Below are 18,097 nucleotides of genomic sequence, written 5' to 3'. Positions count from 1 at the left end.
GGTTTGTCTTCTAGTTATGCGGAAGTTAGAGCAGAAAGACGACGAGAACTTGGTATTGAGGAGTCTCTTCCAGAGATTACAGCAGATAAAGTGAGTGGCTGATATAATTTTATTTTACTTATTCTCTCATACTAAAAATAATATGTAAGCAAATACATAGCCGCAAGAAGTGTTTTGTCCTGTTATAGATAAAGTAATTATTTTGATCTCTAAATAATATGACTGTTCAAAATGATCAAAGAAGTCTAGGAAGGGTGTTTGTTTAACTATGTTCTGCCCTGAACACTCACTCTCCTCTTTTCAGGGCTTCATGTGCATGTAGTTACAGCATGGCAGCACCCAGCAGTCCTTATTAAGATCTGATTCCTGCAGAGTTTGATTGATTAATAAATGTTCTTCCTTACTGGAAGCACCTATAATCTGAAATACCAAGGTCAACTCACAAAGATGGCTTAAAGGAATTCACAAGAGGAAAGCAGGAGCTGTTGCATTGTCTGACTGTCCCACTTCTTAGAAGTATACAAAATTCGTTTTGACTTAATGTCCTTGGAAGCCCAGTGAGTCATAGATAAGCCAGTTTATGCAGATGCTTTGTCACATTTTCCCCTGGCAGTTCAGAAATGTTCTCCCTTGGCAGTTCAGCAAGTTTCATCTGTCAGTGCTCCTTCTAGTGGAATTAACTCGTCCTTTTTCAAAAGAATAAGCAGTTGACTTATTACACTGGTGTTCAGACTGAACTGAGTTGCTCGAGAAGGAGGACAGCTCAGTAGTCAGTTTATGGTGTGTGTCTCCGTGCATTTTGGTTTCTAAGCTTACATGGCTTTGGTTTGGTTTCTTTTCTAACGATAAAAGCCACAAATGGAAACTAAGCTTACAGGTATCAAACAGGCCGCTACTTCTGCACAGTCACCTGTGTAAGTGGGTTGATTAGACACAGCATGTTCTTAGATGTTTGCTAACAGAAATGTACTTCGTGTGCTGAATCAGATAATAATTATTGTTTGTATGTATGTGTCTCTTCAGAGTCAGGACTCTGGGTCTGACAATCACATAAACACAGTGAGTCTCAAAGAAGCACTGGAAAGATTTGATACCAGCCCCACACCTTCTGCTTCCTCCAGGAGTTCAAGAAAATCTTCACATACTGCAGTATCAGATCATTCATGTAAGCACCAACTGTTGAAAATATAATTGCCTTCCTAGTGAAGGCTTTCTCTGCTTACTTCAATCAAATGCATAACTAGCAGTTATTCATCATTTTATGAAGAGTGTGCAAATGAAAATGTCCTTTTTGATGGTTCAGAGATCTGCTGACCTCTCAGATTTTCAGAGGTTGTGTAGTGACTTCTAAAAGTTCAATAGCAGACCCTAGAACACTCCATTTCAGTCGATCAGATTCCATTATTGTTGGATAGTCAGGGTAAAAAAAGAGTCCAAGCCTTAAGCTTTTTTTTGTTAATGCAAAGTTTCCTGTGGTTTGATTATTGCATTGCAGAATTGAGATTACTATTAATATGTATCTTTCTGTTGTAACTCTGAACATTGTCAGCAACACCAACTAAAATGACGGTGGACACTAGCACTCCTCCAAGGCAAAGCTTACCGGGTCATGAAAAGACTGCGCAAAGAAGATCATCTCTGAGTAGCCAGGTAACTCGTCAGAGAAAAATTTTGTATTTAATGAGTGTAATTCACCTTTAAAAGGTATTATTAAATCCATATAGTCTTTGTTCCATTTCTTCTGAAAACACATAATTTAGACTCTTAACAGTTTCACTTGGAATACATGACTATCAGAACTGTATCATCAATATGCAGCTTCATTATACTACATTTTATGGAAATACAATAATTAAGCATAGAAGGTTTTTTTGACGTTAAAGTTTGCAAGATTTTGTATGAATCTTACCACTCACACAGAACTTCTTTCTGTGATTCTGCATTTTGAAGATAGATAGATAGATATGTATATAAGCTATTACATACATCTATATATCTATACAGTTGCCAACATGATGCTGTCTGTGTCCCTATAGAGAATTCATATAAACTCAGGGCTCTAAGAATATTAGTGAATACTTTCATATAGTTTCTGAAATCTTAGTTACAGGAGAAAATGTCATGTTTCATGTACTTGGTGCCCATGTTCCAAGCGAACTAATACATTCATTTCAGAAATAGTATGTTATTACAATACGTATTTTTAAAAATTATTAGTTTAAGAATAAATCAAAGGTGTCAACTTCCAAACTTGTTAAAAAAGCTTTTCCTTTACTATAAATAATACTTCTAAACTAGCTGTAATTTCTGATTTTCCTGTTTTATACCTATTGTTTTCATACAGTTTTAGCAGTGGAAAAATTACATATATATATATATATATAATGTATATAATCAATTACTCTTATGTTCTTAATTCTCTAATATTTGAGGTTAGATATTTCAGGAAACATTTACTTGGTTTTATCATATGTTCAGATGATGCTGTTTCAGAATTGACACTTAATGTAAAGAAATATTTCATGTCAAGTATGAAGTTCATTCTCTTCCAGTTATGGAACAATTTTTTAAATCCTAGTCTTTAAGCTCCCAGTCTCTTGGACAACCAGTAGCACAGCCAGCGATGTCTCAGCCTGCAACTTTACAGCTCCAGTCGGGCATGTCCCAGGTATGGTTTAAGTTGGTTTATTGTTTATTAAGTCTTGTGCTTATGGAGAACAGCATTGTTTCAGAGAAACTGGCTGCTAATGACTTGGACAGGTGTCCTTTTCCAGGTAAAAAATGTGCTGGCTGGCTGAGCCCCGAGACTGATGGTGAATAGAGTTAAATCCAGCTGGAGGCTGGTCACAGGTGGTGTTCCCCAGGGCTCAGTACTGGGGCCAGCTCTGTTTAATAACTGTATCAATGATCTGGATGAGGGGATCAAGTGCACCCAGTGTTGATCTGCTGGAGGGCAGGAAGGCTCTGCAGAGGGATCAGGACAGGCTGGACCGATGGGCCAAGGCCAGTGGATGAGGTTCAACAAGGTTCAGTGCCAGGTCCTGCTCTTCGGTCACACCAACCCCGTGCAGCACTACAGGCATGGGGAAGAGCGGCTGGAAACTGCCTGGGAGGAAAGGACTTGAGGGTGCTGGCTGACAGCCAGCTGAACATGAGCCAGCCGTGTGCCCAGGTGGCCAAGAAGGCCAAGAGCATCCTGGCTTGTACCAGAAATGGTGTGGCCAGCAGGACAAGGGCAGTGATCGTCCCCCTGTGCTCAGCAGCACTGGTGAGGCCGCACCTCGAACACTGTGTTCGGTTTTGGGGCCCTTATGACAAGACAGACACTGAGGTGCTGGAGCGTGTCCAGAGAAGGGGAACGGAGCTGGTGAAGGGTCTGGAGCACAAGTCCTATGAGGAGCAGCTGAGGGAACTGGCGGTGTTCAGCCTGGAGAGGAGGAGGCCTGAGGGGAGACATTATGGCTCTCTACAACTACCTGGTTGTACTAAGTGGGTTGTACAACTGGGTTGTACTGAGGTGGTTGTTGGTCTCTTCTCCCAAGTAGCAAGTGATAGGACAAGAGCAAATGGCCTCAAGTTGCACCAGGGGAGGTTTAGATTGGATATTAGGAAAAACTTCTTTGAAAGGATTGTCAAGCATCAGAACAGGCTGCCCAGGGAAGTAGTTGAGTCACCATCCCTGGGGGTGTTTGAAAGGTGTGTAGATGTGATGCTTAGGGACATGGTGTAGTGACGGACTCGGCAGTCCTGGATTAACAGTTGGACTTGATGATCTTAAAGGTCTTTTTCCAACCAAAATGATTTTATTCTGTGTTCTGAATGTAAGATTAATTTCTCTTTCAGAAATTGAATTCTTTGGTGCCAGTGGCACCTTTAACATTCTCTTGAAATGAGAAAATTCCCCAATTTGACACTTTTCCTTTATTTTTTTATTTTCCCATGTTTTGTGTGGATATAGTTGTAAGCTTTGGCCGTTAGAAACATAAACACAATTTAAGAGAAGATATTTTAGGACATGAATTTGAAAGTCCATCAGCTATGCTGTAACTTCCTACACATATGCCTGTAACAAAAGGCAGTTTGGTCTATGAAACACTTCTGTCAAATAAGAAAAGTGGTATCAGGCCCAACCAAATATCTATGTCCTATATACGGGATAATAAGTATCAAAAGGTTATATTGACTTGTGACCCATAGCAGATGTCTGGGGAAGAATAGAAGTGGCAAACAGTTTATCTGTGAGCACAGCCCCCAATAGTTAGTGACTGAGAATATTCCCAAGTTATTTGCATATGTTTTAGCTTTGGGTTAGTTTTTTTGGTAAACTGGTACAATTTGAATTTTTAACCTGAGAGACCTTTAACATCCACAGGACCACTTAAATTACTAAGGCTTTTTTACAGTCTTAGTGATTTGAACACTAGTGAATTTCTTTTGCTATGGGATTTTTCTTTTTTTTAGTTCCCCAGTTCTGATGTATCAATTAACTGTGACATCAATTAAATGTGAGTTCTGTGAGATTTTCACACTAATGAATTTGTCCTCAGAATATGGTTATTAGCAGTTTAAAAAGCAGTGCTTGATTTCTTTGCTGCTATGGAGGAGTGTATTTATTGCTTGTAAATAAAGTACCATTATTTCTGCTCAGCTTTTAATTATTCATTGCACTACAGCCTGTGTTTCAGTTTTCAGCTCAATTAGGAGCTATGCAGCACTTAAAGGACCAGCTAGAGCAAAGAACACGGATGATAGAGGCCAATATTCATCGGCAGCAGGAGGAGTTGCGTAAGATTCAAGAGCAGCTTCAAATTGTCCACGGTCAAGGACTCCAGGTGAGTTAGTGTAGCTCTCACAGGTTTGATCTGTAGAGGATTTAGGCATCTAAAATGAGACTTGGGCACTTAATTCCACAAGGTGATCCTCCCTACCCCTGTCAGCTCCAGCTGGACCTAATGTGCCTAAAATCCATTGCATCTGCTGCTGTTCCTGAGGTGCCTGCCATTTTGCTTCTGAATGTATCTGGAAGTGCCCCAGTGTATCTTTTCGATGTTGAGCAGCTCAAGCCTAGCTTATACCCAAACCTAAATGTAAAAGGATGCAGCGCTTGTTAGTTCCTGCAAAGTTGTGCGGCCATTAGGATATTAATCCAAAATGTGCAAGATAAGCATTTGTTTCCTCTTAGCTTGTGGGTGTCAGATTCATACCTGTTGTTTCTTAAACTGTCCTAACTATCAGGCTGTGGTCCTCCTACACACCCTCCTGGTGAAGTGGTTCTACTTTGCGTGGTATACTGAAGTAGTTACTGAGCCAGAAAGACGAGAAGTCCAGAGGATGCATTACTCAGTCTAGCAGATGACTACTTGACTTCTGTATTTTAACCAGTATAGTTTTTTCTAATTTCGTCATTCCCTTCTCAGCAGCTGTCTTTGGAAAAGAATGACCCTATTGGGTTTTGCCAGTTAAAAAACCAAAACCAACCAACCAAACCCCACCTAAAACTAAAATACACCTTAAGGAAATAATCAAAATATTTTCACTGTGGATTGTGAATGAAGAGTAGAAAAAAATATTTCCTGGAAGTATTGAGTATGTTGCTTAAATCTCGTTGAAGTGTAGGAGTTTCTGGCATGTGCCATTTTCAGTGTTTTATCATGTCTAGCGTAAGCCTGCCAGCAGTAGTCTGCCTTATAGATGCCTCAAAAGGAGAGATTCACAGCTTTCTTCCCTGTGCACTGTGGAGGGACCTTATTCAGGACTGTGGAAACTAGGGAAGATATCTAAGTGCTGCACATTTGAAATTATTACCCTGTCTTGTTCTAGTCCTGGGCCTAACTTTCTGTAAAGACTCAAATATTTTGTGCTGAATTCAATTTATTACAACCATTTTGGAAAGCTCAGTATAATCGTCATGATTTCTTGATTGCCAAGGAAGATCACATTCTTGGTGCCATGCCTGGATCTGTTCGTTCTGAGATTTTCTTCATTTGAATTTGTTTCACTGTTGGGGAACCTACAAATAGAAATGTGATCTCAAGTATGTTTTGTCTTCTGACAGTCATAGACTTTATTACAAGTTAGTCTCTAAATAGTACTTTTTCTTTTAAGAACAAATATTAAGCCTGAACGTTTAGGGCTCTAGAAATCAGGATTCTGATTTTTATCAGTTACAGTAGAGTCTCTGAATACTGACCCTGCGTGGGAGTTGGGCCTTTTGCTCTTGGTGGATGTAATGCTTTTCAAACACTTGTAATAACTAAGATGAAACTTCATCTTGCATTGATTTAAAATAATTAAGCTTACTTTCTCTGAAACATCTTGAACAATTAACAGATTTTTCTTAAAAGCTAACTTGCAGATTTATGGGGTTTTTTTAAGATGTTCTTGCAGCAGTCGGCTTCAGGACTCAACTTCAGTTCTGTGCAGCTTGCTTCTGGAAGTTCTTCAAATGTTCAGCAGCTTACACCAATAAACATGCAAGGTCAAGTTGTTCAGAGTAATCAGACTCAAAGTGGGATGAACACAGGCCATATAAGTACTCCACACATGATACAACAGCCGCCTTTGCAGAGTACTGCAACACAGGTAAAGTTCTTATTGACTTTGCTGGATAGAATATATGCTCAAAACCATAGCTGAAATACAATAGCTTTCCTGACGTCCCTCTCCCAAATTTTTTTTTTAACAATATCCTTTGAGTCATGTTAATTTCTTCATGTTCCCATTTGAAATGCATTTAAGTTCTTGATAATGTAATTTCAGATCTTGTTTTTATTTTAAAACTTAGACATGTGAATAATTAACAAGTAGCTTTTTTGAAAGACCGGTATTAAGAAAACTTATAGCCTGCCTTTTTTTGAATGTCTGAATTTTCTGTTGACAGAACATGTAACATGAGATTTGTACTAGGTGAGCTTGAAATCCAGTGTCCAGACAGCAAATAACTAGAAAACCCTAGGAACAGGACAAGCGTATATTGGTGCTTCTGCAGTTGGCTTTTCTACTCCTCAGCAATTTCGGTCAGATGCCGTAGGGGAATGACATCTGTGATGTAATAGCCTTTTTCTTCTTTTGAGTTTATTCAGTTTCTTGCAAGTCCACGTAAACTTGAAAACCACAGTGTCTGGTACTGAGTTCTACAACTTTACTTTCTGCAAAATGTGATTACGTTCGCTTTTTAAACTTGCCACCCAGCTCATATATTGGGAAACACAGTGTGCAGCTATTCGCTTTTCATCTTGTCAGTCATACGTGATTTCAAAGTCCTCTGTCACATGTATCTCCATAGAAGCCTGTTCTGCAAGCTGAACACTTCTAATGGGTTTGACCATTTTGTGTATGGAGGCTTTTTAATACCTCCCATCTCTGGGGTCACCCTTCTCTGTACCTTTATCCAAATTCCGTAGTTACTTTTTGAGATTGTGACGAGACAGACTAGTGGTGGACAGTGTTACCATCTCAGCAGTAAGCTAGTTGCAGAATTTCAAGTAAGAAATGGATTGACATGGTGTGCACATTTTAGTCTTACATCTGGCACAGAGATGCTAAAGGAGTGGGAAATAGCATCTTGGGCAAACAGTATGCAAGTAGCTCAAAAATTCGGGGAAAAAAATAACCTGAACAGGGGAAGAGCTTAATCTAAGAGATTTTCAGATGTCCAAGGGCCCGTCCCACCTCCAAATCCTCAGTCAGTAGGAATACATGTGTACTTTAAGTATTAATTTGTAATGGAAAACCATTGACAGTTGTGAAGTATGGGCAATGACAGTGAGGAGGACAGCTGTAATACCTGGCTATTTACGAATTACTGTCTGAGAAAAGTATTTTTTCTTTTCAGCATAATCAACAAAATGTACTTGGTGGCCATAATCAACAGTCTTCTCTTGCCAGTCAGTCACAGAACGCAGTCTCGGCGCCTTTGTATAACACTATGGTGATTTCTCAGCCCACAACAGGAAATGTGGTCCAGGTTCCTTCTAGTGTACCACAGAACAACAACCAGAATGCTGCAGCAGTAACCACTTTTACACAGGATAGACAAATCAGGTAAATCTTCAAGACCAGTATTCAGCAGATGACTTGCTGTGATGATGTGCTTACACAGCTACATCATACACAAAAGGAACTAACACAGCGTTAAATAATTATGTGATTTATCGTTTTAACTATATATGGATGGAACTGTTAAACTAAACTTTGCCCAAAATAATGTTTGCAAGCTTATCAAAACTCACGTTGTTATAGCAAAGTATGAACCTGAAAAAGCTGCATTTCTCAAGAGCACGTGATGCTAGATTTATTTTTTTCCTGAAGGGACTCCAAATGTCTTTTTCTATTAACAGATTTTCTCAAGGTCAGCAACTTGTAACAAAACTTGTTACGGCCCCAGTAGCATGTGGAGCAGTAATGGTACCAAGTACTATGTTTATGGGACAGGTGGTGACAGCTTATCCCACTTTTGCTGCCCAACAGCAGCAGCCACAGACTTTGTCAATAACACAACAGCAACAGCAGCAGCAAAGTCAGCAAGACCATCAGCAGCAGCTCACCACAGTTCAGCAACCAGCTCAGCCACAGCTGACCCAGCACCCCCAACAGTTTCTACAGGTAATGCAGCATTCTCTATAAATTTTTCTAGAGCCCTGACACTGCCAGCGTTGCTAGCTTATCCTACGGGTGCTTTATCTGAAAACAGAGCACTTGAAATGGTAACCTACAAACAAGCCTGATGCATGTAAGTTTATTCTGTAGCCATTCTCTAAAATCTTTCAATTTAAAGGAGCAGTAGTCTTTCCTGCAGTTTTACTCTGTGCTTTGTCCTACCCTTTGTCTTCTTCCCTTTGAATTGCTGCTCTTGATTGAGCATGGGATGAAGAAACAGATGTTTCCCTTTGAAACAGCTTGTGTTTTCTTTGCATTCACATATTAGTGCAAGAAGGTATGAGAGATGATCTCAAACAGAATTGGTTGGTCTGGAAAGCAGAATGCAGCCCAGAGCAAGACTTGTCCCTGTAACATGAGGCATGAACATCTGTCTCGGCTACAGGGGAGGCCAAGCAGCAAGTAACCTTGTAAACAGAGAGAGTGGAGAAGAACCTTGTTTTAGTGGAGAAAGAAGAGAGATTGGATCAAAAGAGAAGGAAGGCAAAACCCAAGGAGTTTAGAAATAGAAAATCTCAACAAGAAAAGAAAGGAGAACCAGAAGGTAGAAAGAATTGATGGGGAAATAGCTTGCCATTTGTTGATTCCATTTAATCGCTGCCACGTAGCTCACCCAGCAGGTGATGTTGGTGAGGGAGTGGTAGCTGGAACACTAGAGAGAAAGTGCCTCCAAGAAGACATGGATAAAAAAAACCTTAATTTGGTCTCTGATGTTGCCTTATCCAAAGAAAGATAAAGTCCATGTAACAATCACGATGTACTTTGTGCACAATCTTAACATTCTTTGCTCTGGGCATGTCAATGTATTTATTTTTTAAGAGTATACATAATTAAAAAATCCTTATTTTGCAAGTATTTCTTACTATGTGTAGTGTCCCATTTGCACTGTTTGGGATCCTGTGCATAGGTGGAACATATACAAATACAGTAAGTAATCGGAAGCTTAACCTACATTTCTGTGCACAAGGAATGGTCATAGTTCTATTTAGGGCTGCGTAAAATTTTCTTTCACTAGGTCATTGACAAAATATTTACTTGTTGAAGAAAGTCTTTCATGGGAAAATAACAGTTTTGGTCGTATGTCAGGCAAAGGCTTTTCAGCTGCAAGTTGACTCAAACCAGAGCACAGATTTGAATGTACTCTCTTGACAAGTCAGATAAATGCTTAGCAGGCTGGTTATGTCCATGTCTCTGTTTCTATATTTCAAAGTTGTTACAGTTTTGACTTCATTCTCACAAAGCAGATTTGTGAAAAATGAAGATCTCCAAAGGTCTGTTTTGGTCTAGGCAAAAGTTTAGTATTTTTAACACAAACTGTTAAAGTGCTAGAATTTGAAGTGCAGCCAGTGCTTTTTAAAAAGGGAGAAAAGTGCTTTTCCTTCCTCTGCTCACTGGTGCTTCTGACAGTCCGATTCGGCAGGTGCAGCCGTCGATGTAACTTACTTTCTGCTGCAGAACACGTTTAAGGATTGAGACGTTCAAGTGCATTTGTACCCATCCTTTTGTTGCTTTCCTTTAGTAACGATCATCTTTTGGTTGTAAGAAGTTAAAAATAATTACTATTTCCAATAGTAATAAATCTTCAAAGGGGATGTTCGGGTCTGCAAATGCAGTGGTTTCTTTGACTGTTCATTTGGGCTGTGGAGGATAAATGGGATCTGTGCCAAGTCATGCACTGTTTTTTCATTTGACTGCGATGACAGCCACCTGCACTTGTTCAAATAGATTCCTTAAGCCCTGTTATGCTCTTACGGTTTGATATGGAGACAAATTGCCATATGTTCCTACCCATTGTCACGGGAAATTATGAAGCCCAGTTACAGCTGCTTTAATAATTGGTCAGATGCTCTAATTAACTTTATTAGTATGAACTAATCTTTGCATTGTTTGCTCCGCTTAAATGACCAAATCAGAAGTTTATTTTGGTTGAACCCTTATGAAAAGTTAAAAAGCAGCTAGGCCTGTGTTTCTCAGCACAGCAGGAAAAATGAACTTGTTCTGTTACCATGTTTTAGACATCCAGGTTACTTCATGGAAATCAGTCAGCGCAGCTTATCCTCTCTGCTGCTTTCCCACTACAACAAAGCACTTTCACTCAGTCCCACCACCAGCAGCATCAGTCTCAGCAGCAGCAGCAGCAGCAGCAGCTTCCGCGGCACAGAACTGACAAGATGACTGATCCTTCCAAAGGTCAGCCACAATAGCGGGGGGGTCTGCCTCTTTTTGAAGAGAACTACCAGGAAGGGGCTGCTCCACAAACAGTTGCACTGAGGCTACAGAAGTAGCAGTACAAAGGCTTTCCAGCACACAAGGCTGAGATCTACTTCTAACTTCTGGAATCTGTTAAGCCACAAGATGATGATGGGGACATGGCCAACTTTGATAGTTGCCCCGGTTTCTGTGTTCTAAAGGATTTGCTGCCATGTGTTAATTTGTCCAGGTGAAATCTCAAAATGTGACTGAAATGAGAGAGATGCTGAAAATATTGGTATTTTTATCAGTCCTGTACATTTTTAAAGTATTAAAATGGACATGGAGCAATTGTTTGAATTAGCAGAAAAAAATGCCACAATATAGTCCAAAAACCATCTAATTTTTTTTCAGATGATTATGGGACAGTAAATATTTTGAAAATGTTGTGTGAAATCCAGTTCTCTGTTGTACAGATGATGTAAAATATTGTGTATATGTCTGCATAAAAGGAGAAAGAGCATAATATTTTATATGATGCATGAAAATGTAATCTGTTATTTGTAGGTTTGAATATGTTGCCCTAAATTCTCACGCCATACTCAGACTAATGTTTTCCTCTGTTCTACCCTATTGTTTACAACATGATGCATCATTATTTTCACCCTTAATGTGGGCACAAGTCTCTTGTTTGTGCTTTGTCTGTGATGTCAGGGTTTGTTCGATGAGGTATAGTGTGTTGGTTAGTTGACTTCTTGAGGTTAAATTATTGATGAAGCTGTTTGAACTGGTGATCATGCATCAGGGTTCAGGACATTCAGATTCATTAATATCATCCATCATTTCATAATTAATTCATTGTTTTATTTGAAAAAAAATAGGAATTTGCACTGCTTTCTTGTGGATGGTTTGGAATTTTATTCCCCAAAGCTATCTTTTGATATAGTTCATAGTTGGAAATATTTATGTAAAAGGTTTAAAAAAAAATGACAGTAATTTTCAAGAATGTTTCAGTTATAGGAGTAATTTGCACAAAAATATTTACATTTAATAACCTTTTGGGCACTTTTTAACCACTTTCTCTGTGGTGAGAATTGTAACTTGTTAAAATATGTTGGAATCTTTTTATTCTCCTTCAAAAATTAGTCAGAACTAATTCAGGGTCATTTTAACAACAACAACAGAACCCATAGTGCCTTGATTTTAATTCAGGTGATAATGTTGAACATCTTGAATTACAATGTCTTGAATCTGTAACCATTTTCAATTTTTGAAGTCTTAGTACATTGTCAGCCAAACTTGTGTATCTATCTACTTCATAGATATTTCTGTACTGTGTTGATTTTAATAATGGTCTGAGTTGATAACCATGAACATTTTTGACTGGTACTCCCCCTCAAACACTAGCCAAAAACAGAGGAGACTCTGAAATCTCAGACCTTGAAGGTAATACTCCTAAAAGATAAAAAAAATCTAAAAGTAAAGAACTCTTTTTGCAGGAGGAGGAATAGTAAGCTGATTTTTTTGTTGTTGCTGTTTTTTGTGGGGGTTTTCTAATAATTTTTGTAGCATTTAAAGCGTGTTTTGGGGGAGATCATGATTGCATTTAACACTACCAGGCTATTGATTTAAGCGATATCACTGAACTAAGACTTCAGAAGGCAACTTCACTTTATAAAGAAAATAAAAAGTTCCAACAGATACGATGTGCTATTTCAAGTAAATGTTCAGTAGGTTTTTATGGTACTAGTTTGTGGAAACCAGAACTTCACAGGAAAATTAATAAATGCTGATAGATCTGATAATTTAAAACAGTAAAAGCAGTTAAAATTAGTACTAGGGAGAGAAAGCTGGATTAATCTTGAATTCTGAGGAAGAGTTGAATGAATGTAACCAAATGGTGATGGACTGTTTTGTACTATGAAACAGTTTGATTGTATTACTGGATGAACCAAACCTGCAGGAAGGTAACACCAGTTTAGCCAAGCGTTTGACACGGTTCTGTTTTGAGGCTGGCCTTTGCCTCGGCACATGTCCCGCCGTTAGATCTTTGTTATTCCCCAGTTACAAAGCGAGTTTGGCGCCAGAAAGCACAGTGGTGAACAAGGAAGGAGAGCGTGCAAAACATAGTACCAAAGAGAATCGGATCGCTTTCTGCTCCAAGAAGCCTCTTGCAACCTGGAGCAAGGAACAGATGCCAATACCAAACATAGCAAGGAACGCTTCCCTTTCTTTAAAGGGATTTCTGGCATTCTCTGGGCTAGAATAATTGTCAGAAACCTGTTTCTGTAAAGTTCTATCTAGAGAAATCCTGCCTTGCTCCACTGTCCCTACCATGCCATTCCACCTGTTTCTGAATTAAGCTGCGTTGACTGGAGGTCTGTGCTATCAGTACTTTTGCTTAATGGAAAATAGGTTAAAACAATTTTTTTAACCTATTACAATAATAATATAGCACTAAAAAAGAAAACTGGGAGAGCTTTAATAGTGTTGTTAGAACTATTGAATAGTGGTAAAATAGGTTTATTAAACTATTCTACTGAGAATTACAAAAAAATAGAGATACCAGCCAGACGGTTCATGAGGCAGCTTTTTTTATAAAGCTTCGTTTAAACTTCTCTTCCCCTTTCCCCCTTCCCAAATGCTCTGGTGCGCTGCTATAGGTCTGTCGGTAAAAAAGGCTAACCCAGGTGAGAGAGAAATTAGATGATGACAATAGCAATGGCTACTGAAAGAGAACTATAGAGATGTATGCTTTGATCAAGAAGCTTTTTGTAACTAACCTCAGAGGGAGGTCATTCGATTACAGAACTACCAGCTAGTAGAAAAAGTATAAAGATGGAAAAATTTAAAAAAAACTGGAAAAATATAGCACACATTTGAAAAGTTCCTGCTGCGAATCAGGCAGACTTTTTACAAAAGCGAGTCTCGGTCCAGATTCTGTGCAAGTATGCAGATGCTTTGTTTCACAGCTAGTGACTAAAAAGCGTATATTTAAAGGGTCTGCAGCTTCCCCTGTTGCTGAATCAGTTGCTGAACTGTCTTTGATTTTTAGTGGGAAGAGGACCAGGCTATCGCCTCTTTCTTAATCAGCCTTTTGCTTCTGCCCGACTCATTTACTACAGTCATAGACCTACTTGCAACATCCTAATACATAGCACGGTAATGGATGCTGTGATGCTGCAGGTTCTGGAGGGTAAACGTTACGGAATGGCTCTGACAGAAGGGAAGGAGTCTGTTAAGGAGAGGACTGCATTATGAAGAAATGGGCTGGTGATGGGCAATACAGTGAAAGAGACGGCATAGTTGCATGGAGTTTGGGAAACAGACATGGTTTGCCTGCGATGGGTGAGGGTTTGAAGAAAAGCTTCTAGGATAACTTCAGAGAAAAAGAATATAGCTATTTTTATATTGTATTTAATATATATTATATTTGTATATAAATATGAAAGGATTCTAGTAGGAGCTCTCCATATGCCTTCCATTTCATCTAGAAGGTTTACCTTCTGCGCTACGGTTCCAGTGTGTCACCACCTTCTGTGGGCATCTTGCCTACTGCCAAACACCAAAATTAGTAACCCAGTATCCTTACAAGAGGTAGGTTTCATTTCAGCTTTATGTAAAAATGAATAAAATAAAGCTATATCAGGCAGTTTTTCACAGGAAGAGAAATCCTCTTTAAGATTCAAATAGCACTTTCTCTTTTTTTTTTTTTTTTTTTTTTTTTTGAGTAATAACAAGCACTTTACTGAAAAGACTATTTGAAAAACAGATTATTTCTTTAGTCAGTGAAACTGTTAAAAAGTGGGAGGGCGTCAAGGGATAACATGATGCATAAAACTGTCAAGAGAGACATTTCTGGAAAATGTTTCTTTAATATGGTGATCCTTTGAGGCTCGAAGTGCAAGATTAAAAAGGCTTCTAAAACCAGTTGGCTTTGTGTTTTATATGGCCAGGGGAAGGGATTAATGATGATAGCTTCCTTGGAAGGAGACTTTTTAGGTTGCACAGTTGCCTATGAGAGAGAATCATCTGGAGGCTCAGTTGCCTGCTCAGTAATTCTAAGTGTTCCTTAGGATTATCATCTGTGTGAAAACGTTCTGAAGGTTTAAAGATGTGGCCTTTTTCAACTGTTGAAATCGATTGAAGAACCATTTATATTTTCAGAGATTTAACCCAGGTATTGTTAATATGAGTGTTTTAGATGTGGCATCAGGAGATGTCAAACATGTCAGATTCGTAAGTTTCTCTATTTGAAATCGTTACTAAAATTAGATGTACAGTCAGAGGGCTGGAAAATGGTTATTTTGATTAAAAGGGAAAAAGAGACTAGTTTTAATAATTAACCTTTTATTTTTTTACTTATCCCTGGTGGAAAAAGTTGAAGAGAATGAAGTGAATTTGGATTAAAAAAGACGTATTTAAACAAATTATAGTAGATGAGACAACTGTGAGAGAACATGTGAGATTGTCTTGGTTGTTCACGAGACTGGATAGTTGCTTTTTCACTATCATGATTTTTAACACTACATTCCTTGTCTTCTTTTTTTTTTTTCTTCAACAGGTGATTTTAAGCTCTGCTATGCTTCATGCTGCTATGTCATCTGCATGAATTTTGTCCAGTGTGATATGCTATATTCAAAGAAATTGAACCTAAATAAACAGGAGGGAGGGGGGAAAAACCACAAAACACTGTGTCTGAACAAAATACTGTATGGCCTAATATAGAGACCCCAGCTAAGACTGAGAGATGCTGCATTAATAGACAATCAAAGGGTAATTATTTTTGAAACACTTTCAGGAATGGTCTTAAAGATGTTACTGCTTTGAAAGCAGTTGGCGAGTTGTCTTTTTTTAATGAGAATGGTAAAAATTATTTATTTTCAAATATATCAGATTGAATTTTGAGTTTTTAAGCAGTGTTGATTTCACAGTGTCTTGGGTTTCAATTTTGTTTTGTATTTTTTTTAACTGGCGTTAGATTTGTATACATAAAAGAAAACAGAAAAACCCTAGTGCCGCTCATATTGACGTCAGGAAATGTAGATACAGTTCCCTGGTGTTCATGTGACCATTACTAACTGTCAATTTTTTAACTGAATAAATGTAACTCATTTAAAATTTTGCTTTTTGTAGCTTCTAAGGTTCTAGAAGGTTTTTTTCTGAGTTGCTTGATGTCAGTTTCATCCCAAGTTTCACAGTGAAGCGCTCTTACCCTTCCCAGGACTGTAACGAAGGCACTCTCTCTCCCCCACCCACAGAACCGACTTGTGAGAAGTTGCTCGATGTTGATTTTATCTTCTCTCCCCTACCCAAACAAATGACTTGTAAGATTTCAGTAAAAACGCATAATGTATTTTTTTTTGTCTTCTCTCTGTATCGCTATAAATCGATGCCCCACTCTAAGGGCTAGAGATCTCTGATTTGTGTATTTACATGACTGCCTTGGAATTTACTCACGCAGCACTTGTTTGAATGGGCACAACTTAAAACTACTTTTTTACCTTCACGTGTGCAGTCCCTGTTCTTGCCAAACAACGGAGCAGCACTGCAGTGATGGGGTGTGCACGGACGGGAGGGCTTATCAAGCCTCGCCCTTCTCTCCGTTTCTGGCATGGGCAAAATACCCTCCTCTAATTCTTTCGCCTCCCCTCCCCAGGTATTTCTTCTGCGGGTGAGCTGTCAAAGAACACCATTTATAAAGGAGTAGAGATGTTCTGAAATGTCAGCTCTGCCACTGAAAAAGGAAGCAGAGACTTGCATTTAGTTGAGCACAACTCCTGTAGAGCACGCAGCCCTGGCTTTGAAGAGCTGTGTGGTAACAGGTAACCTATCAGGGTGGTCTAACCCTTTCTCCCTTTTGCACTAACCAAAGCGTAAACATTAATGACTTAGAAGTAAATGTTCAAGGGAGGGAGGGAAGGAAATCCCATACTTGAAGCTGAATGCCTGGATAAAATGATAACTACGCTTAGCTATTTTTACGGTCTGCAGTTCTTTCTGTAATTCCACACTAGATGCCTATATGCGCAGGTGCTGATCTTTTGCCTTTGGGAATTACACGGGCAAGTTTTATATCGCTCCTATATGCTGTAAGCCTGCGCCCCAGGAGTCAAAACAAGATCAGCTATAGAAGTGCTGCAGTTGTAGTGAAAAACTGTCAACGCCCACCCATAATAAGACCAATAGCATGTATCAAGCAAGATTATCAGTCTTCTTAAAATTGAACTTTGGAAATATCAATACATTTTTCCATAAACTTATCAAGAAGAAGAGCTGTGATTATAACTGCTGCCTCACCTGCCATGCTGTTCAATGGCATTTTGCTGTCGTGCAAAGTGAAAAACAAAAATCATGCTTACAGAGAATGCAACTGTAAATCGCTTGTAAAGATTAGCGATCCAAAGGTTAGGTGCACTTCCAAGTCTCAGGCATTAGTGATATAAATTCCAGAAGATTTCAGCTGTTCAAGGGTAACATGAAGTAGGAACAAAAATTTCCAGTCTTCCTCGCATTCTTTGCAGCACATAGTCTCTCGCTGTCAGACCCTTTGGCAACGTATTTTCACTTGGGAAATGAATTTAAATCACCTGGAAGAAACACACACCTGTCAAGTGCATGCCACATAGAGATGGAAGAATGTTACATGTAACCTGTACCTGTGTTAGCAAAGGCTCGTAGCTGTAACTTGCCAAGGGAGCTGACTTCAGGGGCTGTTCAAGGTCATCTTAGGGGGAAAAAAAAATCCGTTGGTACAACTGCCACTACATCATTATTTCACATCTCTGGAAATAAGGATAACTCAGGTTATATTACATTGAAACTGCCAGATCCTCTTAATTCAGGATCAGAAATACTTTAATAGACAGTATCTGGGACTAACACATAGGGAGGCTCAACCAGCAACCCCTTTCTAGAAATGTGTTGTAAAACTGCTCACGTGAAAGCGGTGGCAGCGCTCCAGCGGCTGCGCAGCCTGCCCCGAGCCGGAGGCGCAGGGATGCTGTACAGCAGCGGGCTGCCTCTTGCAGCCCCTCTTCCACATTTCCAGACGCAGAACAGCAAGCCCAAGCACCAGCCCAGCTTACACATACCTGGCTGCGCTCCCCTGGGAAGAGTGGGCTCAGCTGGACCTGGACTTGTACCTTGGTTCAGTAGGTTTCCTTTGAAAAACTTTGTCCTGCCGGGGTGGAAGATTAGCAGCTTACTGTAATCTGCCCTTACTGCCCTTTGCCACATACGGTGTAAT

The 18,097-nt window shown here is 39.3% G+C and overlaps 1 protein-coding gene across 6 annotated transcripts in view; it reads left to right on the top strand.

The window, feature by feature from the left end:
• Window positions 1-16,204, top strand: part of CLOCK (clock circadian regulator) — a 68,032-nt gene extending 51,828 nt beyond the window's left edge. For 5 of the 6 annotated variants that reach the window (XM_055709934.1, XM_055709880.1, XM_005433606.4 and 2 more), the window contains 9 exons: window positions 15-90; window positions 1,024-1,165; window positions 1,550-1,650; window positions 2,579-2,668; window positions 4,674-4,832; window positions 6,376-6,582; window positions 7,835-8,043; window positions 8,340-8,604; window positions 10,674-16,204. In XM_055709934.1, the coding sequence (XP_055565909.1) occupies window positions 15-90; window positions 1,024-1,165; window positions 1,550-1,650; window positions 2,579-2,668; window positions 4,674-4,832; window positions 6,376-6,582; window positions 7,835-8,043; window positions 8,340-8,604; window positions 10,674-10,862 (1,438 nt within the window). In that variant the 3' untranslated portion in view covers window positions 10,863-16,204. The remainder of the gene's footprint in view (window positions 1-14; window positions 91-1,023; window positions 1,166-1,549; window positions 1,651-2,578; window positions 2,669-4,673; window positions 4,833-6,375; window positions 6,583-7,834; window positions 8,044-8,339; window positions 8,605-10,673) is intronic. The other variant, XM_055710098.1, reaches the window with a different exon arrangement.
• Window positions 16,205-18,097: the final 1,893 nt, after the last annotated feature.

The sequence above is a fragment of the Falco cherrug genome, chromosome 1 (assembly GCF_023634085.1).
Source record: "Falco cherrug isolate bFalChe1 chromosome 1, bFalChe1.pri, whole genome shotgun sequence".
Taxonomy (NCBI): domain Eukaryota; kingdom Metazoa; phylum Chordata; class Aves; order Falconiformes; family Falconidae; genus Falco; species Falco cherrug.
Note: the sequence above shows the minus strand (reverse complement) of the source record. Positions and strands in the feature narration are given on the sequence as shown.